This window comes from Taudactylus pleione, unplaced genomic scaffold (genome assembly GCF_031769625.1).
Source record: "Taudactylus pleione unplaced genomic scaffold, aTauple2 ptg000201l, whole genome shotgun sequence".
Lineage (NCBI taxonomy): Eukaryota > Metazoa > Chordata > Amphibia > Anura > Myobatrachidae > Taudactylus > Taudactylus pleione.
The window spans coordinates 43,487,318-43,510,128 of NW_028284603.1; the positions used below are offsets into that span (position 1 = coordinate 43,487,318).

The window sequence follows — 22,811 nt, forward strand, 5'->3', positions numbered from 1 at the left end:
AATCCGGCCCTGGTGCAGAGTCCAGGAACCGATTGTAACGCACGGTCTCAGATATGTTTTGGAAATGTATTAGGCATTCCTGGGCAGTGTCTGGGAGGTGGCTATTCAGAAACACTGTCTTATGGGCGTGTTATGGAGTGTCACGGGCATGACACTGTAGTGCTTGCCAACTCAGACACTTCATCGCTCACATCGGAAGCCATACTCTGACGGAGAGTCTGCACCTAGTATGGGGCTGGTGCAAGTTTTGATGGTGCGTCCGAATGTTGCGTCTAAAGATGCATCAAGCAGGATTGTTGCATCTAAAGATTGATGACACTCTTTTGCCGAGTCCAGGAGTTTGCTCTGAGGTAGCGGACGTACTACACCGTACTGCAGATATTACTCTGCCTGGTCTATGGGATGCCCACAAGACTATTGTTAGATGTAAATGAATCAGCCTGGCAATAGCAGAAGGAAACAGAGGAAAGTGATTTTGTCCAAAAATTGGAATTTCAGTACCAGGGAGCTTGGACTCAACACCATTCAACATCCACAGAGAGAATCCAAAATCTTAACCTCCCTGAGGGGCCATCTCAGTGCTTTACTTTATAATGTGACTGAACCACAACGTTTATGAATAGAGTGATAACGCTGACTCTATGCTGTCCTGCACACTCTGGGCCTGATTCAGACCCGCTCGCAAGCGCATGCGCGAGCCCCGGAGCGAGCGCAAAAAGTGCTCGCTCCGGGACTCACTACAAAAGGGGTGGCTGTCAATGTTGATCGACAGCTTGCCCCGTTTTGTAGGCGTGGCTGGGGGGTGGCTTCACGAATGGAGGTGTTCCCAAGCAAACGCCTGCCATTTGTGGGCGGCCCCACTGACATCACCAGTGATGTCAGTGAGAGAGCTTCCGGCTCTTGAGCCAGAAGCTCTCTGGGGATTGCGGCCACAAAACCCTACCACAAGGGTCTCGTCGCAAGCACGATGGTCGTGATGGTCTTGACCATCGCGACCATCATCATGGCTGCTCGCAATAGCTGTGGGTGGTAACCCACAGCTATGCGAGCGGCCGAGAGGCCGCAACTAAAAAAACATGCGCCTGCCCTGATTCAGAGCGAGCACTCGCTTTTTGCGAGCGCCTCTGATTCAGGCCCTCTGATCAGGTGGAGCAAGCAATACTAGTGCGTCTATCAGGAATACAAATCGACAAAAATCCACAGAAGAGTTATAGTTATTTTATAACAAGCTCCACAGACTAGTACAACCTTTAATAGCAATGTCCCTAATGTGACCAAGAATCTGTTAAAATTCTTAATGCCAGTATAATAGAGGGAAAAAGAGGGGGGGGGGGGGTTTGGACCACACACCCTAATTTTAAACATAATAGCTGCTACCTTGCTGAGAGAAAGTGCGGGTGCACACTTTAAGCAATAGGAATATTAATAATCAAAACATTTACAATGAACTCTGACAATTAACATGGAATTTAAATAGGGTTTTTAGTGCATGTTTGACCAAAAATGTATGCCCACCTACCACGTCAATGTTAACCTCATTAGGTGGGTCCCTAACAACCCCAATGCTGTTAGTTTATTATAAATGGTTTGATTATCAGTATTCTAGTGCTTAGAGTGTGCACCTGGATTTTCTTTTCTTTTTTTCTGCATGCCATTATAACAGAGCAAGACAAGGAGTTCTGGCAACTTCATTTTCTAAAAACAACGCCATGTCATAGGGTGGAGAAACGTATAAGGTGACTTTCTGTGGTGTGACACGTATATCTGGAATGCAGGCCGGCAGCAGGAAACTAGTGAGCGGAGCAGAGCAAGCATAGCGGCATTGTGCACAATCTATTGGCTCCAGTCCATTCAGGCCTGTGGTTGCCAAGCAGTGGGAGACTCTGCTTTGCCGCACTCCAATGTGGTCCTAGCCCCAGTAACCAGGGCTTAAGGGACGACGAGGTCCATGTACTAAGCTTTGGAGATAAGTAAAGTGGATGGAGATAAAGTACCCACCAAACAGCTCCTAATGGTCAATTTTAAAACACAGACTGCAAAGTGACTGTTAGCAGCTGATTGGTTGGTAATTTATCTCCACCCATTTTATCTCTCTCCAAGGCTTAGTACATAGGCCCTGATTCAGAGCCGGACGCTCTGACCAGAGCGCTCGCTCTGAATCAGGGCCCACCTCCATTAATATGGAGCGTCCTCCTGGACGCTCGTATAGCTGTGGGTCACCACCCACAGCATATACGAGCCTGCAGGATGATGGTCGCGATGGTCACCATCGAAACTGCGAGCAGAAGCCTGCGGTTGAGTTTTTCAACCGCAAGGCCAGGAGTGATTTTGGCTCTATAAGAGCCAAAATCACTCCCACTGACATCACTAGTGATGTCAGTGGGGCCGGCTTCGGACGGTAGGCGCCCCCTTTGATGAGACACTACGAGCGAAGGAAAGTCCTTCGCTCGTCGCGTCTTGCGTATGCGCACGACGGAGCTCCCTCCGTCGTGCGCATGCACAGTGCAGACCATCGACCCACTTGCGAGCGGACAGCCGCTCGCGAGTGGGTCTGAATGAGGGCCATAGACCCCAAGCAGAGCCGTAGCTAGAATTTTTGGTGCCCTGTGCCAGAAAGAGCATTGGCGCCCCCCTCATTTTGCAAAGGGACATAATGCACCAAAAAGAGGGGAATGCCCTCATGGGGAAAGACCAGGGAAGAGATAGGAGAGGCCAGGAGATGCTGGGGATGAAATTAGAGGAAGCTACAAGTGAGAATGATAAAAAACAGAAATTTGACAGGCCCAAACAGCGCCCCCTGACCTGTGGTGCCCTGTGCGATGGCACCGGCCGCACTACCCTAGCTATGGCCCTGACCCAAAGTACAGGTTTTTAGCTTGAAAGTGAGTACTTATACTTACCATCTGTGCGCAGTGGGCTGTTTCCACCTATTGGAGAGAGGTATCCAAGGTTGTGAACCACGCAAATTAACATCTTGGAAGGCGATATGTGTCCCAAAATATTGGATATGGCAAATATTTTTAGATACTACATATGCTCCCTAATATCCCCTGCATTGCCCACAACCATTGCTTTATGCTCACACCTACTAATATAAATACATTGTATTTCTTTGTTTCACTAATGAATGCGGCTGGAGTTTTTATCTGTGGCAAGATAATTAATTAAGTACTGTATAACAGCTTTGATAGGTCCTGTGTGACCTGAATTGTGTGGACATATATATGGAAGCATACTTGCCAATTCTCCCTGATTGTCAAGGAGACTCCCTGACATAGTAGTAATCTCCCTGACTCCCTGAATAGTATAGTAATCTCCCTTATTGCACCTTACCCCCATTATGAAGCTGATATAAAAAAGAAAAGACAGAGAAATATACATTTAAATGGGATCATTAGTATAATTTCCTTGAATTGGTTATAAGGCACAATGGCCCTCATTCAGACCCACTCGCGAGCGGCTGTCCGCACGCAAGTGGGTCGATGGTCCCCACTGCGCATGCGCACGACGGAGGGAGCTCCGTCGTGCGCATGCGCAAGACCCGATGAGCGAAGGACTTTCCTTCGCTCGGAGTGTCTCATCAAAGGTTGCGTGCTGTCGATGGTGACTGACAGCACGCCCCCTTTGGTGGGCGTGCCGGGGGCGTGCCTGCCAGACATAGGCGTTCCCAAGGGAACGCCTACCGTCTGAAGCCGGCCCCACTGACATCACTAGTGATGTCAGTGGGAGTGATTTTGGCTCTGATAGAGCCAAAATCACTCCTGGCCTTGCGGTTGAAAAACCCAACCGCAGGCTTTTGCTCGCAGTTTCGATAGTCGTGATGGTCAAGACCATCGCGGCCATCATCCTGCACGCTCGTATATGCTGTGGGTGGTGACCCACAGCTATACGAGCGTCCAGGAGGACGCTCCATATTAATTGAGGTGGGCCCTGATTCAGAGCGAGCGCTTCCGGCTCTGAATCAGGGCCAATGATCCCTATGGCTACAGGCATTTCCTGAAAAGTATCAGTGTGTTTTCCTCAACAAATAGATCTTACTAACTGCTTTGGGGTACATTTACATATGGATGTAAATCAATTTTATGACAGATGTAGCAATACACGTTCACTTTAACTCCGCACTCATTGCTTTCACAATCTCCCTGAAATGCATTTTCAAAAGTAGGCAAGGCAAGTATGTATGTATGTATGTATGTATGTATGTATGTATGTATGTATGAATGTGAGCACACTTATATTATTTTCTATTTGCTGTTTGAAGCCAAACTCTGGTCTACACAGTTTCCCTACCCTTTAAAAAAATATATACTAATATGGGTCTTTTTCATTCTATTTTGGATGGAGCATTTTTTTGTTTGGCCTCCTCAACTGCTACGATACATGTGATCCATAAAGATGTATAAGATTTGGAGGGTTGAGAGGTAAAGAGAACCAAGTCCATGAGAGTCTCTACTTCATGTGTATAGGGGAAAATATAGAAGTGTTGGTGTCTGTACTAATGGGATATACAAATGACCACAGTAATCCTCAATCATCTAAAAAAAAAGAAAACATTTAGGGGTCATATGCATCAAGCCCTTTTGTTTTCTTATGCTGCATACACACGTAAAGATTTTCTGTCCAGCCATCCAACTAGTAGATTGGTTGAAATGAAAATCTTTTAATGTATGGGAGTAACTAATGATCAGCAATTTGCTCCCAAACTCCGGAAAATGGACAAAAACTGTTGTTTGAACAAATTGTTTAGATCAAACATTTAACAAACTTGTCTGACGACCATTTTCATCTGTTTTCTGGCATTTAGGAGCAAATTGCTGATCATCAGTTACTCCCATACGTTACCAGATTTTCATTCCAACCAGTCAACTAGTTGGATGGTTGGACAGAAACTATTTACGTGTGTACCCAGCATAACTTAAAGTAATGCTGAAAATTTAGTCTCCATGTGACTTATTTATCTACTGCAAAAGGCTAATTAGTGATTTAGTCCACAGTTCCCATTATTCTCAATGGGACTACAGTCTGACCCTATCTGCCAAGTGCTCCAGATCTCTCTCATATTGGCTGCGTATGTGCATTAGGCTCATTGAGTCCAAACACAGGAGCTAAATGATAGTGATACATGTAGCTATCACTTTGCTTTCCACTATTTACTGGGACGGGCTCTTATCGCAGCATGTGTCCCAGCAAGAGTTGTTTGCTAAATTTTGTGTCTGTGTACAGTACACAGCCTATGCCGCAACGCTGCCAGAACACGCCCATACGACAGGCCTCCTCCGTGTGTCTGCTTAGTCACCTCCCTATCACCCCCTAGGAACACCTAATACATTTTCAAGATATATATATTGCAACTGTGACTCTGTGCGTACGGACTATGGACACCTGTGCAATGCCCAACTGCATCTGGCATCAGCAATGGGCCCAACTCACAGTCAGCTGCAAAGACACAATTGGCTACTGTGCTATTTATTGTACATTAAATGTACTGTTATTAACTATTAAATGGTTTTGTGGCTCCTACATTCAAACACTGCTCTTAAATATATTGAGGCTTAACAAAGACAGTGTTTCTCACCCTCCATCCCAGGATCTAGCTGCACAGCACACTCACTCAGGTATGTGCTTTCCTCCAGATCACCTATATAGATCAATGACTAAGAATTAATAGCTCTCATGGCTCCAAGAATATCAGTCTATCCGCAAGTAAGGGTAATCATCAAGCTCCACACTAAGGGCCTCATTTACTAACAAGTTTTATCACCAAAACGAGTGATAAATGTCACTGTGTATGATAAATGGTGCTCCAGCCAATCAGCTCCCAACTGTCAACTGTTAGAAAAATGACAGTTGGGAGCTGATTGGCTGGAGCACCATTTATCATACACAGTGACATTTATCACTCATTTTGGTGATAAACTCATTAGTAAATGTGGGCCTAAGTGCCAGGTAAACACTGTGGAAATCACAGCAGTATACATGTACTTGACGCGTTTCTCCATGTGCGATGGTTTTCTCTGGTCATACGGAAATTCTGGAGTGATGTTTTATATTAAGTTATAGTTATTCTGTTCCAACCAAAACACACGCTATTCCCCTGCCTTTTTCTGATCTTCCAAAGACACCTAAACAAATTAATTTGACACCTCTTAAGTGCAGCCATCTGTTTAATAGTCAACTGTTGGGAAAAAAAACAGAATCAGAAGTCTGGTACATGACTAGATGGGGTAAATAATGTGTGCTTTCAGGAACTTATCTGCATCTTTCTATAAAACCTGAGTTTATCATTTTCTATTGCATTCTAAATGACTGAGAGGAAACCCCCCTGTCCCAACTCCATTCACCTTTTTCACCCCCCCCCCCCTTATATTTTTACCTGATTAAAATACAAATCAGGTGTATTTATTGTTCATTTGTATTTACTTATTAATTATTGCACTCTGATTGCATTTACACTCTGCATCGGATGCTCAAATATAATAAGTAAATGACTATCATTATTATTATTATTATTCATGGTCACTGTGATGAGCACTGCTAAACAGTTTATTAAAAACAGGAATGCTAGGAGTAGTGTATGCAAATACAGGTTTGTCATTTTGTAGATTATATCAATTGGGTTTCAAGAAAATTGATCATTGGGTGGGAACTGGTTAATGTGTTTTACCAAAATAATTTTAAATGCCACCACTTGCAATATATGCTAATGCTTCTTAATTCTTCCCCATAAATAACATTCTTACTTGGATCAAGTTTTTAAAACCTGACTTGCTGACCAGAAGTGTTGGTGAACAGGATTAACATTCCAGTCATTTAAGTAAACAAAGGAACAAACAGTAAATTCAAAATAAGCCGTAAGATAATTTGAAACCACTATAATGATGGAGGAAATCACTGCCTCAAATTGGCCTACAATAATTTCATTTATTACATATCCAAGTATATATAATATACACTATTAAAACAACAACATTAGGGGGGACGGGCCTAACCGCCATAGTGAACGGTCGCGTCTTCTCTGAGCTCCCAGGACTTCTTCTTTCTGGGTCTCCCTGACGGTGCTTGCGCCACTTGATGTGTCTGCCGGAAGGGCTCTGGACCGCAGGCTGACACTGGGAGCCTTGGGCTGAGTTGCAGTGCTCCAGAGAGGCACTTCCGAGACCCGGTGCGGAGGTAGTTTTAATGCGTGTTGTCTAGCCTATTCATGTTCTCCTAGCTTACACAGCATGTTATCTCCGTTGAAAGTCTGAGAGGTGAGCTATCGATTTTGTGTTTATATTGGAGTGTCCTCTGTGCATCCCTCATTATGCCTATAAAGAGAGTTAAAATGTCCCTCCCTCCTCCTGTGGCCTTTTCTGGCCAAAAAGCAGTTCGATCTTCCAATTCACTAAAAAGTGTCTCATTACCAAATCCAGTTTCTACCCCTTGCTCTGACGGTGCTTCTAGTCTGTTACTGGTTTCTGGAGTGGATTCGGACTCCAACTCTCCATTAACTGTCAAGACCTTATGCCAAGTATTGGTGGCCTTTAAAACCGATTTTACCCAGGTCCTCACAGCGGAAGTAAAATCTGAGCTTTCAGCCATTGGAGCCTGCACTGAACAGTTGGAACGTAAGATGAAAGAATTGGTGACCTCACATAAAGATCTCATCTCTGCGCATGACCAACAACAGACCGAACTGGAAGTATTTAAGGATAAACTGGCTGATATGGAGGATCGTTCTAGGAGAAATAATATTAAAATCTGAGGCATACCAGATTTTGTTTCTAATTTGGAATTGGAGGACTATGCTATGTCGCTCTTTCGTAAACTTCTACCTAATGTCGAAGATAAAGATCTTCTCAGTGGCCAAATTCACTGTCTTCCTAGACGGTAGACCTAAATCGATTTCTAGATCCTTGTGTAGAGATACTCTTCCCCGTGTCCTTTTTTTTCCAATTAAAGAACATAATTCTTCAAGCCGCTAGGTCATTTGGGGAATCTGACATATTAGGTGGATTGCAGCTCTTTCCTGACTTCTCGACATTGACTATCTCTAAACATAGATGCTTGGCCCCCGTCACCGCTGCCCTACGTTCTCAAGACATTCAATATTGCTGGGGGTTTCCAGTGAAGTTGATTATCACCCATGAAGGATCATTTTGTGTTCTTTCCAATCTGGAAGATGGGATCAAGCTACCTAATTCTGCTCGTAAGCACCTTCCTCCTAGACCTGAGTGGTCCTCAACCTGACTGCACTAATATTTTTTGCTATTTTGGATAGATTTTTCATATTGTTTGTCAGGTGCTGGACTCCCAGTTTTCTTCTGGGCCAATCTCTGTACGTGTTTATTGACCTCCTCCGAGACACATGAGTTGCTGTGTTCTATACATGTAACCAAATCGTCTTTTTTCTCCAACTGTTGTTATTTCTACAATTTTTCATGTTTTCTAGTAATATATGCTCATTTTCTACTTCTGGTATAATGGCTAGTATTTTTATACTATACTATCCCTTCAGAACATGGGTGGTAGTGTTAAGGCCGCTTTCCTCTTTTTTTTCCTCTTGTTTTTTTTTTTGCTTTTTTTCCTCTCCCAAATTTTTGGGGATTATTCTGTAGACAAACACATTGTGATTCTTATTATGTACATGTTCTATAATACCACAGTTTGTTTAATTTCTAGCATTGTTTAGTTTAGACTGAATGGTGCGAGTATTTTCCTTGAATGTTAAAGGTTTAAATTCTCCTAATAAGCGCAGGTTAACTTTGAATATGTTTTGTAAACAGAGGGCGGATGTGGTTGCCTTACAGGAAACATTTTTCTTCTACAGGCCCCCTGTTCTTAAAGATAATACTCTGTGGGGTACTTTGCCAATGGCCCGTTTAAACGCAATGGTGTGGCCATTTTGTTCAGCAACTCAGTTAAGGCTGGTTGGCTGGTGCAGGCATTTTTTTAAAACCGATAAAAAAACACCTGTGCCAGCCACGTGTTATGTTTTAAAACACTTGACACATACTTACGGCCCTCCGAAATACCAGACCCAAAACGTTAAACACATTTTTCACAGGTAAAAAAAATTTAGATAGAAATTTCACCTGACGTTTTTTGGCCAAAGTACGCAACTTAAGAAAAATGTTTTTGCTAAACTCTCATTAGGGGGGTTGTCCAAAGGGTTCTGAAAGAAATCCCCACGTTTTTACACAAAAATAAGGATTTAGCAAATTTTTCCTAAATTTTAATATTGCAAAAAATTTGACAATATCGCGGGTGCGATATTATCGCCGGTAATTGAATCCGGCCCTAAGGTTTGATAAATTACGTTATCCCTCCAGTGCTCCTTTTCAATGTTGTCCCCATCTTGCTTTACGCCCACTACTGGCAGAATTCCATTTATATGATGTTTGGCGGATTCAGAATCTGACAGGGCGGGATTATACCTATTTCTCCCGAGTCCATAATTTATATTTCCACATAACCCTACTGTTAACTGATAAATGGACGTTATAACATTCTGGGTCCTTGGATTTTGCCTATTACATGGTCTCACCACGCTCCGTTATTTTGGGTTTGGGACTTGTCCCACAGTTATTTAAGTGGACATGGGTTACCCAATTTCTGACTCTCAATAGGAGCTGGTCTATACTATGTCTTTTCATAGGTCTCGCTGTTTGAATAATTTGTTAATGCAGGTCAAATTATTAAATAGACTATACCTCAGAACCGATAGATTACACTCCTATTGGCCTTCCTGTTCCAAGTTTTGTTGGCGGAACTGTGGTGAGGTGGAACATATTTTTCATGGTTTTTGGTCTTGCCCTCTCCTATATAATTATTGGTTAGAAGTGTTTTCCTTTATTAATAAGGTGCTAGGTGTGTGCTTGTCCCCTTCTCCATCTTTGGCCCTTTTACATATTTATCCTGCTTCTGTTTTATCTCATCAGAGATACAGATATGCCCAGCTATAGTGTTGCTGATGGCGCGATTTGCATAGCACGAGACGCGCGCCCGCACAATAGGAATGAATGGTGCGATCACAGTGCGTAGCGTACCGTGGTGCATGGAGTCGCGGGAAATTGCATGGCACGATGTGCACGCACGTTTGTGATGCGATCAGCCACAATGTAACTGGACGCATCTGTATGTGTTAGGGCATATTTAGATGTCGAGAGCGATGCGGTCCCCAATGATGACAATTGATGACAATGGGGACCCGGCGCTGCCTTTCCGGCCTCAGCGAAGCCTTCCAAGCACTGCACGCATGCGCATTACACGACACCCCCGTCACTGGCAGCGGAGGACCTCGCAGACGAGGAGGACTTCGCTGGACCTCGCCGGAGGGGTAAGTACTGGTAAATACCAGTGGCTTTTTCTCTTGTATCACAGTGATACTAAACGAAAAATGCTGCTGATGTTTACCTTCATTAATAAATGGGGCCCTCAGTCCGTTATTCCACTTCAGCCTCCTCTCCAATAATGAAGTGGATGGCCTGACATGATATGTGTCTGAAGGGGAAAGCGCCACCTTTCTTAATAATCCATCTATGGCCCGTATTCAATTTGAGACGAGCCGCGATAATTTAACGCAGCCCGGACCTAACGCTGCCTTCGCCTGTTTTGTAGGCATTAAAGTATCACGCGCGTGCCCGCGTATCCCCATATTCAATTTGAAAGTAGGCGAAAACGGGACCCGGCGATACTTGGATCGGCATTAAAAAACGTGAATTTTCGGGAAGTAATCCTAGGACCCCCCTAAAGATGTCCAGACATGGGGGATCACTATGGGTACCCCCTGTTTTTGGCAGCAAAAGAAAGTCGGGTTTTTAAATAGCCGCAGCAGGTGTTTTTTTCCCCGACTTTGAAGAAGTGATGCAGAAGAGCACTTAGCTTATTTTTTTCGTTTTAAAAAATGGTCTCATCAAATTTGGGGTACATGAAAATGGGTACTAGCATATTTTTAAGTCCCAAAACGCATTTTTTTTTTAATTCTGCAAAAATGCACCTGCCCGACTTCCTTTAGGAGTTAAAAATGGGGGTACCCATAGTGATCCCCCATGTCTAGACATGTTTAGAGGGTTCCCTGGAATATTTGCAGAAAATTTCCATTGTGTTGTACCTGTAAAAGAAGTAAAAAATACAAAAAAAAATGACATAGGCCCCTCCCCAAAGCCAAACCAGCCCCAGGCTTGCCAGCCAGTGGTGGTTTCTAAAAATATGGGGAACAAAATGTGTAGGGTTCCATCGTATTTTAGAAACCAACCCAAGGCTGCAGGGACCAGTTCTGGTTTTAAATATAGGGGTAAAAAAAAACGTGGGGATCCCCCTATATTTAAGACCAGCACCAGACCCAACCAACTGGGGTGTAATGCCACAGCCCGGAGACCCAATCACCGGGGCTCCACGTCCAAAGCATTAGCACCACAAATCGGTCAGTGCAAGCCGGTGATCTCGGGGGAGTCGGGGACCCCCCAAAGGGTCCCCCCCCCTCCCGAGCACCACAGACTTACGCTGAAGCCCGGGGCTCTTCCCCATACCCCTGGTTTGGTGGGTATAGAGGTAATGGGGGGGCCAAATAATGTAAAACTATTGTGTTTTACAGTGGAACTACAAGTGCCAGCATGCCTGCCAATTTGCACTTGTGGAACAACAAGTGCCAGCAGACATGCGGCACCTGTAACTTCACTGTAAAATAAATAGTTAAAAAAAGACAAAACACACACACCGTGACAGTACAACTTTATTACACAAACCTACCCATTAACACATACTTACCTATACCAGATGTGTCTGTTCCCTTGTCCAGTAGAATATCCTTAATGAATGGCTCTGCAAAGAAAAATTCATACTCACCTATATTCTGGCGCTGGTCTCCCCAGTAATCCAGGAACTTGGCAAAACAAAAAAACGATTTTACACGACCCACGCAACAGCTATCAGTATGTTCTGGTGCCTCTTATAGGTCCCGTATATAGTAAAAATACTAATCACAAGGTATATGATAAAACTTAAATATTTAATAAAGGGCACTTATATATAAATAAGCATATGTAATATATATATGCAGATATATCTTAGCTATAGCCATTAAAAGATAGACATACTCACTAACAACATATAACATAAAACATAAAACAATATTGCTGTGCGTAAGACCGCAGACACGCAATTGTGCGTATTACTCTGCTGATCCTATAATCCAATCAGGAATAGTCCAGATGATGGAGGTCATAAAAATTAATCCTCCTAAATAATGTCAATATCAAGTATTTGTCCCAGGTGAGTATAAACCTGTGCTTACCGCCCTGGGTAATGATCCTCCACATGGTGACTTCCAAGGGAGGTTGGCGAGTAAAGATGGTTTGCCAGCAAACTGGGGGTGTCCTTTGTACTGCAAATGTAACACGGGTCCCCCTCCACTATCATCAACGCGTTTCGCCTGCTAACAGGCTTCCTCAGGATGGTGATACCTTAGAACTCCTCTCAATTTTTTAAGCAAATACATATCTTTAAATTAATAATGCCAGAAGCATTTTAACAGGAGGGGGGCCCATTTGCAGCCAGCCTGGCCCGCTGTGCAGCCCCCCCTCCCTTACACTATCTGATCTGCCAAAGATGGTGCATGCATAGAAGGTAGCAAAGATCGTTGCTATTTCCTGTGCCTGTGCCATCTTTCAGAAGACAAAGCAGGAATAATGGCTCAGTTGGCGAAGGAATAGATTGGGGGGTGCTGCACAGCACAGTATATATGTGATGGCAGCAGGGCATTAGGCATAGGGTCAGCATTGACCCATGGAGACCCTGCATCCATTATAGATAAGCCACTGTATAAAATGCATAAAAGAACAACTTAAGAGTAGCAAACATTGTCAAGCACTTCTTTTTAACTTTAACATTGTTTGAGTATAATTTAACTACATGGGGGTATTGTTATACTGATATTGAGCCCTCTCCATTTTAGTGGCACAGTTGGGGCTTCATGTTTTTGGTGCAGGAGCAACTTGCATGCTGAGTGGAGTCTATAGATCAGGCCTGGCCAACCTGTGGCTCTCCAGCTGTTATGAAACTACAAGTCCCATCATTCCCTGCCACAGTTTTAGCATTCCCTAACAGCAAAACTGTTACTGGGACTTGTAGTTTCTCAACAGCTGGAGAGCCACAGGTTGGCCTGGCCTGCTATAGATCATACTTGCCTACTCTCCCTGAACCTGCGGGGGGCTCACAATTTTTTTGGGTAACCCCCCGCTCCCTCAAAAGAGTAGGCACTGCTCCCGCATCCTGCCTATTTCCTAGTGAAGTGGGCAGAATATTATTGTGGTTCCACGATCCGTCAGGAGGGGGTGGGGCTTAATGTCGTAGTTCTATGCTAATCGTGATCATTGCCTCGCTTCCTATTCAAATGCACGTGATTCCCGCCATTTCTTGCGGGGCATGGGGCCTAACAAAGCGATAGTCTGGCTCCGCCCCCATCACTTCCCACTTCTCCCAGGAACAAGACTTAAAATGTTGCTAAGTATGCTATAGATATTTAAGTTTGCCTCAGTTTTGAGCAGAAATGGCAGCCCCCACATCTATATGACAAATAAAATACTGCTGTTGTAGCACTAAAGACACAGCAGATGGAGGTGCTGAGCCATCACAATTTATTATTGCTCTTTTTATCAGCCATCCCGGTAAGTAGGCTACTGGCACCTATGATACTGTAGAAATGCTAAGTGAGATTTAGATGTGTGTGCTACTATTACATGCAAGGAGCAACTTTTATTTAACTAAGAGCAAATTTAATCCATGGTAAGAAATTCTGTAATTTTCCCAGAAATATAATACAGGATGCAAAAGTATTACTGCCTGTATGCGGCTCGCTGAACTGCATGAACTGTGCACAGTGGAAATTTGAAACCATTGACATCAGCAAACTATGCAAAAGTGAGTAGTGGGCTAGATGTGGAGTGTATACACTGCTTTATTGTTAGTACATCAGAAACACAGGAATTACAGTGCATCCGGAAAGTATTCACAACGCATCACTTTTTCCACATTTTGTTATATTACAGCCTTGTTCCTGCCACTGAAAAACATCCCCACGACATCATGCTGCCACCACCATGCTTCACTGTAGGGATGGTATTTCCCTGTTGATGAGCAGTGCCTGGTTTCCTCCAAACATAACGCCTGGCATTCACACCAAAGAGTACTTTGTCTCTCATGGTCTGAGAATCCTTCAAGTGCATTTTGTCAAACTCCAGATGTGCTTTTTACTAAGTAGCGGCTTCCGTCTGGCCACTCTACCATACAAGCCTGATTGGTGGATTGCTGCAGAGATGGTTGTCCTTCTGGAAGGTTCTCGTCTCTCCACAGAGGAATGCTGTAGCTCTGACAGAGTGACCATCGGGTTCTTGGTCACCTCACTGACTAGGGCCCTTCTCCCGCGATCGCTCAGTTTAGACGGCCGGCCAACTCTAGGAAGAGTCCTGGTGGTTCCGAACTTCTGCCATTTACGGATGATGGAGGCCACTGTGCTCATTATATAGACAGGTGTATGCCTTTAAAAATCATGTCCAAACAACTGAATTTACCACAGGTAGACTCCAATTAAGCTGTAGGAACATCTCAAGGATGATCAGTGGAAACAGGATGCGCCTGAGCTCAAGTTTGAGCTTCAAGGCAAAGGCCGTGAATACTTATGTACATGTGATTTCTTAGTGTGTTTTTTTTTATTAAATTTGCAAAAATCTCAAAAAAACTTTTTACACGTTGTCATTATGGGGTATTGTGTGTAGAATTTTGAGGACAAAAATGAATTTATTCCATTTTGGAATTAGGCTATAACATAACAAAATGTGGAAAAAGTGAAGCGTTGTGAATACTTCCGGGTGCACTGTAGGTACATTTTACTAGACAGTGGGGAACAGTTATGAAGAGCGATTTCTGCTGCAGGATTTAAAGCAGCCATTTTTTTTAAATGCAAAACTCTGTTCTGTCCATTACTCCTAATATATATCTCCAACTAAAGCCACAGGGCAGTACTAAGAAAACATATAATTTGGGTTTACTTATGACGCTATTTAACAAGAGCCGTTCTAGCCTCTGTTGCATTAGGAAAAAATACCATTTGACTCAACTTACTATAGTTCATAAAATATGGATATATGATATAAAATTGTGAAGGACATTTATAAAAAAAATTAATTTCTACAAAAACAACATTTTTTTTCTACTTTGCAATGTTGTGTCGGATTTTGTCTTGCATGTTTTATCTTGTTGCACATAAAATACAGGCAAAATATAAGTGTATTGAAAGACACACTTAAATGTAGAATAATCACTGTGTGTTTTGTAGTGTATAGGAAAGATTCCTGGACTGCACACCCTGAATATATATAATTGGAGGTGCTACCTGTTGAGACTTAGTGCAGGCACAGAAACAGACAAATCACAGGTGCACAACTCCAAACTACTGATTACATATAGGGCCTTATTCAGACCCGGTCGCAAGCGCTGAGCGCTCGCAACCGGGTCGATGTTTGCCCACTAGGCATGCGCACGTCGGAGCCAGCTCCAACGTGCACATGTGCGAGACCCGGCTAGCGACGGGCGCTCCGTCGCTACGGATCTCGCACCAAAGGGGGCGAGTTGTCGATGGTGATTGACAGCTCGCCCCGTTTGGGAGGCGGGCAGGGGGGGTGGCCGGCCAAACGGAGGCGTTCCCAACGGAATGCTTGCCGTTTGGGGGCGGCCCCACTGACATCAGCAATTATTGTCAGTGGGGAGCTTCCTGCTCGATCAGAGCAGGAAGCTCCCTGGGGCTTGCGCTTGCTGAGACCCAACCTTAGGGTCTCGTCGCAAGCCTGGTCGCTAGCGACCAGGAGGACGCACTTCACACCACAAGCGGCCGCCCTCATTCAGAGCGACCGCTTGTATCAATCAACCGACTCTGAATGAGGTCCATAGTGTGCTTGTGTACCATTTGTTGTAAGACTAAAGGCCCCCATACATCAGAGATTGATTGCAGCAATCGTGCAATTTGCAATCGACTGTGTATAAAAATCTTTCCCTTTTTTAATTGATTGCAGATTTGCTACAATCGATTGAAAAAGGGAAAGATTTTTATACACAATCGATTGCAAATTGCACGATTTTTATACACAGTCGATTGCAAATTGCACGATTGCAGATCAATCAATCTCTGATGTATGACAGTCTAACAACAATAAATTTGCAGTGAAATGGCCTGGGCCTGTCTGGGCCTTCCCCCTTCAAACTCCCCCCCCCTCCCACACACAAAAAAAAAATAATAATATAGAAAATATTCAAATCACAAAAGTACATTATGTACTAATTACGTCCCTGATATTCCCTCACTCTCGTGGTTAATTAAAGTCACAAATAAGGCAAAATATTCTATAAAACACGACTTGTCACGTCATGTTATCACTCCGCACAGTTTCTCCCAACATACTTGCTGACTCTGGCAAGTTCTTCTCCAGGAATTCCCTAGTGTGAGAGTGCCAGGTGGGTGGGGCACTGAATTGCGTTATTACAGCCCTGCCTCCTGGATTGTATAGCTGGGGACGCCATGCATAACATTTAGGATAACCAGAATATTTTACTGTAAGGTCATTTTAAATACATAGAAATGCACTCTGATTCAGATACTACTACTACTACTAATAATAATAATAGGAAAAAAAGTGTTAAGTAGTGCTTCATGAGTACATGATATGTCAAATATTAGCTCAGCTAAAACGTTCAAGCTAAACAAGTCTTGTATCTATGAGTATCAAACTGCCCACAAGTGTGTGAACTGGACAATTAAATGAATTAATGATCTCATCACTGGACAATCTGTACAAACGGAACAACTGATGAACAAGATTATAAATGTTTCAGTGACAAAGGTTGTTATTGTGGATAAACTCACAAGATTTTATGAGCATTGCACAACCTCATTGAATTAGATAGCATTGCATGTAAAAGTTCGTTGTTTGAGGGAAAACAGATACGTTTCATCTTCTCAAGGCAACATATTCGTCTAAGAAAATCACACAGGGCTCTTTTTGATAAAACTCAGGAGAAGGAGGCGAAACTTTTACCCTGGCACTTTTGCTTTCAGAATTTATGATCACTTACTGCTGCAGTTATTCGGTTGCCCCTTTCTGGACTGAGTATTACTGTTGGAGACTGTTGCACACCGTTGCCGCATCTGGGGTGTACCGCTGTTTGTGATTGCTACTGGAGCATCCCATTACCTCTGTGTGTATTCAACACCACCGCTGGAGCCCTCTCCTTTTGAGTGGCATGGTCAGGGCTTGATGTTTTTGGAACAGGAGCACTTTGCATGTGCATGCCGCAGCCTTAACGGCTTTTACATCTGCTGAGCAGCACGGCGTCAGATGGCCACCACAATTTATGTCCCGAACCGAGGACTGTGTCATTCAGCCAGAGGACATTCGGGTAACTAAACTTCCACGTTCATTTCTATTGGCTAAAATTACTATTGGGACTGATTAATTCATTCTATATACTGTGAGAGGCACTTAATGCACAGAACATTTCAACATTATTTTGTGAAGCTCCACTTTTCGATTATAGTTTATCTGAATTTGTTTCAAAAACCACCAACGTAATTAAAATATCTGACGCTCGTTTTTTATCTGCACAGGGGAGTTTTACATATGATATAGATAAATTCTATTCTTGAAGATTGCATGCATATATTTTGTACAATACATTTGTACATTTGATTAGAGTGGTCATCAGGGGTGTATTAAGAGAGGAGGGGGCCCCTGACCGGGGCCCCCTCCTCTCTCTCCGGCGGCAGCCAACGAACTGACAGCAGCAGTAGACTCCGGGCATTAGTCTGTGCCTGGAGTCTACTGTGCATGCGCAGGACACCAGGAAAATGGCGTGGCAGCCATTTTCCTGGCAATTTCCCTATTGCGTAAATCGATGGGAAAATGGACATGGTAGCTATTTTTTTAGACATTTTATGTTGTGCTACTCCAGTCGATGTGGGACTTCGGAGAGGTAAATATAAAAAAAGTATGGGTACAGGGTGTGAGGTGCACCACACACCCTGCACCCATTATAAATTCGCCCCATGTGGTAATTTTTTGTATATGACTTTCATTCTGCATTATTAAATACATATTCTCTGGAGAAAGATATTTGCACTAGCACGCGCCTGCTCCAAGAGTATCACCGTTGTTGAGACTCAGTACAAGCTCATCTCGAGATGGTACAGATACCCAGATACTCTTTCTAAAATGGGGATTGGGGTACCCAATATATGTTGGCGCTGCTTGAATGCCCCGGGTAACCCTTGTCATATCTGGTGGCAATGCCCACTCCTTCGGCCCTATTGGTCGGAAGTGATTCGCCTCTCAGCCATAATTCTGGGTGAACCGGTTCCCACAGATGCCCTATTTTGGTTATTCCACCTGTCGTCCGGGACCCTCTCGAGGTACAAAAGGTCTTTATTATGTAATTTGAATAACGCGCAAAGGCTGTTATCCCAGTGAGATGGCGCTCCTCCTCTCCTCCCGTGGTGACTGACTGGTTCACGAGAATAGATTTATATATGGAGATGGACGATTTGATAACTTCCGCTGATGCCGACTATGAATCCTTTAGGGATACTGGTCTCGCTGGATGGATTTTAAGGATTCTGTATCTTATAAAACCATTCTCTCTAGCCGACCTACACTTGTGTAAGTTATGCCTATTTCCCTGCCTGGGCCCTATGTGACCTAGTAGAGCCGATATACATTAATATTAAACTTGTCGTGGCTTTGTTTTTGATCTATATTTTAATTATGCAGCAATTCTCTCTTTTCCCTCTCCACCCCTCATTATTTTGTCTCTTCCCTAAATGTTTTTACTTTTTTTTATTTTTTGATTATAGAGGTTCTTTATATTCTGATCAGGAAATTTTATATTTTTCCGGATTTGATTGAAACTTCATTTTGCAGGTTCACTTTGTAAAATCGATTTTGAAATGGTTCCTTTTTTTGTAATAATCTGCTACTATTATGTAATAAAAATAATTTGCTATAATAAATACATATTTTCCTTTTTAGCGTATCCTGATATGTTTATTATATCTGCCCTAGCAGATCTTGGGCGGGATGCAGCTATGCTAATTTTGCGGTCAAACTTCTGAAAATTATGTATTTGGAGGTCTGGCCGCTTACTACATATGCACCAAGCCCCAGTATGCGATACATTCAGGGGCTTTGATGCAGCGGGCAACACCATCTTTAGATGTCATTGCCCAATAGAAGCCTATGGGCTTCTATTAGCAACTCCCCCTTAGAGGGATCCAATCAATCCCTCCCAGCACCACCCTGCGGTGTGTGCGTCACTGGACCCATGCACTGAAGGATATCTGGTAGAGCTGTCCTTTGTGATTTTTTCAAGCATACAGCGTTAATAAACACCGTTATGCTTGCGAAGAGTGGCGGCATTCAAAATGTGATGTCATGCATCCCGCCCCTTGCATTTTGATTTTTAAAAGCGCAGTTCCTCGTTAGATATTATCATGTCCATCTACTTGTCTTTAACATTTCTGACAAACTATATGATAAAGCCACGTAACCCACTGCAGGTGAAACAGTATAGTCAAAGTGTTGGAAAACAGGCCTAAGAATCAACTTTTAAAAAATGATTGGGGGGTGGTCTCATTACACCCTTCCCCCCACTACATGACTGAAAATGCCAAAATGCTCTGCATAGACATAACTAGTGGCAGCACAAATATTGGGGGATGATCAATTACCCACAGCACTGACTCCTGTAAAACAGTAACACTGACTATATAACCGCAGTAAGAAGAACAAACACTCACGTTGTATATTTTCAGCACTTGATACTTGGGACACTCGTAGCTGCCACAGAAGGAAGGAAATCCATCTACGCTGTTTTCTTCAGCCAGTACCGCGGTCCCGTACAGAGAGAGCAAGCTCAGGAGTAGCAGAGACACAGAATCCATAGCCGCCCTCATGGTTGAACAAATAGCACTGTAGGAGAAGTTGATCAGCTTTTCTGCTATATACTCTAGACTGGGGATGGGCTTGGGTTTAACCTCTTCAGTACTGCACACAACAAACGAATAGGTAATCTGCAAATCCTTACTGTAATCTCAATGTGTCATTTCTCAGCAGTTCTACTGCAGCACTGAAGTCACTTATTTGGCAACAAAAATAATGGTTATGTTCTCAATATTCTATATATTGTATCAAAGACTAAACATTAAAATATCTAATGATCAGGTGTTTTATCATAATAATAATTGTATTCATATAGCAATTTTCTATAATAAGACTCAAGGTGGTTTCTAAACATAATGTACGGGCAAATAAAAAAATCACTAATTAAGTATGTTTAGATTATAGATAACCAGGACAAAGTTCTAATGGTTTATATTTTTATTGACCCACAAAATCATGCAATGTGTATTTATAGAACAGCCCAGAAGATACAGTAGGCTCTTGGGGAGGAAGTTGTTGCCACATGTTTAAGGCAGAAATAAGTGTCGACCTTATTTAACTATGAAGCAGGAGATATAGGAGATATCTCCTGCTTTCCAGACAACAGCGCTGGCAACAGCCATCCCCATAGTTTTCAATCGGGACAGCCTTATAGGGCTTCCTAACAAGATATGAAAAGCTTAGATTTTTAGATCTTATCTTCGTTAGCTAACGCCATCTAAATATGAATACTGCTGTCCCCTATGAAGAAAGCCTGGCCGAAGAGGAGTCTTCTGATTTCTCACCTTGTGGACCAGCAGTGTTCACAATGCATACTGAATATTTTTTTGGATTGTACATCAGCTAGCCTGATGGCTACGTATGTACAGTTGTACAGCTGGGTCTGAATCTGGAAGAGTCGAGACCCATAGCACATCACCTTTTTGTTCTATCATCAACGCCATGGGCTGTAATCGGAGCTCTAGTCCTGACATCTGCCCCAACCTAAGTGGTTGCTGCTAGATCCTAGTTGGAGAAGGGACCTCTCTGACATCGCAACCACGTGACCGCTGCAGAAGGGCCGGACGGCTCCAGTGTTATCATCCACGTGGGCATAGAGGGGTAATAAATTTTTGTGGCTAGCGTAGCGAGCCACTGTGACCGAAGCGCGGCGAGTGGACAGTTTTGGCCCCCTGATCTGATCCTTGCCCATCCCACTTTGATTGCAGGTTACGTGGGTGTGATGTCAGAGGTCCTTTGCAGCACCCAATTCTAGACCTAACCCATCACAAATAGCCCAGAAAAAAATAAAATAAAAAAATCACAATGATATGCAGCAATAAGGAATCCTAATAAATAGGTCCCCCAAAGGTAGCATGGAAATACTGGGAATTTTAGATTACTTGCTACTCCACTGTAACTGGAGAGAAATTGAGTCTGTGCTTCAAATGTAGGACAACTTTTTATGCACAGAAGACATCTCGATCTGTTTTTTTATTTACTTTTTATGCACTGAAGAAATCTGGATTTGTTTTATTTTTTATTTATTTTTTTTATTGGGGTCAAGACCCCATCATCACTTAATTTATACAAAAGCAGGTGACAATTAACATATTCACCTAATTTTGTATAAATTAAGCATCAAACCCATTCACCATAAAGGTAATGCAGGAGATATCACTGATATCTCCTGCTTACCTATCAACCCCAATCTGGCCAGCTGCGCCCTTACACTAGTATGGGGGCCTAAATTTATCAAGCTCCAAAAATACAATATTTTCGGAGCTTGAGTGCAGGAACAGTCACCATCTTGGTGGTTATTCCCTCACCCTGCTTTGTGCACCTGCGTGAACCTTAGTCAGACTCAGCAGTGCTAATTTTCATTCCTACGAGAGAAGCAGTGAAAGGATTCATGGAGATCAGCTGTCTCCGCACCGGAGAAATGATGAATTGCTCAGGTGCTCGCAGCAAGGCAGAATGTTAATTATCAGGGGCCGTCCTGCCCACAATAAGTAACATAATTTGTCCTAGTATCAAATATGTGGAAATTAGACAGTTTTTTTTTTTTAAACCTGAGAACTTGTCATTAGGGTTAATTTTCATACACTCAGAGTAAAATGAACAGCTCTAGTGAACTTTAATCTAGTTTTGAGGTTAGCAGTAATCATTCACTAATAATTTTGCAATTCAGTATAAAGGTGCCCACACACATACCGACTTTTCATCCAATTTGGCCGATTTCGACGAATCGTGACGACAGATCATGTAAAAAATTGCCAAATCGTGAGTTTCTATTCTTGATAACGATGCCGATGCGCGTCCCCGCTCGTCGAACCTCGCATCTTCAGATCTGCCGTGCTGTAGGGCAGATTAGCCAATCTGGGATACAATGCACTGGCTGCAAGTTAGATCTTAAGTCAGATTGGACATTTTTGACTCCAAATTGTGACCACGACTGCCTGGGGAGAGTTCAGGGGAAATCGTGTACTTCGGCTGATTGGGAGCAAGTCGGTATGTGTGTGGGCACCTTTACACATCTACATGGATGTTGCATGTATCATTATAAGGTATTAGAATAATGAAGCTGTTTTTCTAAAAACGGTTTATTTGGCTATTGAACTTTGTTTAGTATAAGTTGGCAGATGTACTTTAACGCAATAACAGAGCAAACATTGTAAATGACAACAAATAGACCCAAGAGTGATTGTAATCTAAACTTTTAGGCTTTTTATGGTTTCATGGCAAACATTCATTCACAAATGAACAATGATTTACAACTAAAGACAAATACTAAAAGTTAGTATTAGTAACTGGGCCATTAAGTAGGTTACTTCAAGAAACATTGGGATATATGTAGCCTGCGGACTGCAA

The 22,811-nt window shown here is 43.0% G+C and overlaps 1 protein-coding gene across 1 annotated transcript in view; it reads right to left on the bottom strand.

The window, feature by feature from the left end:
• Positions 1-20,008, bottom strand: part of LOC148518334 (heme-binding protein 2-like) — a 60,399-nt gene extending 40,391 nt beyond the window's left edge. The window contains exon 1 of the mRNA XM_088477575.1: positions 19,820-20,008. Coding sequence (XP_088333701.1) covers positions 19,820-19,975 — 156 coding nt within the window. The 5' untranslated portion in view covers positions 19,976-20,008. The remainder of the gene's footprint in view (positions 1-19,819) is intronic.
• Positions 20,009-22,811: the final 2,803 nt, after the last annotated feature.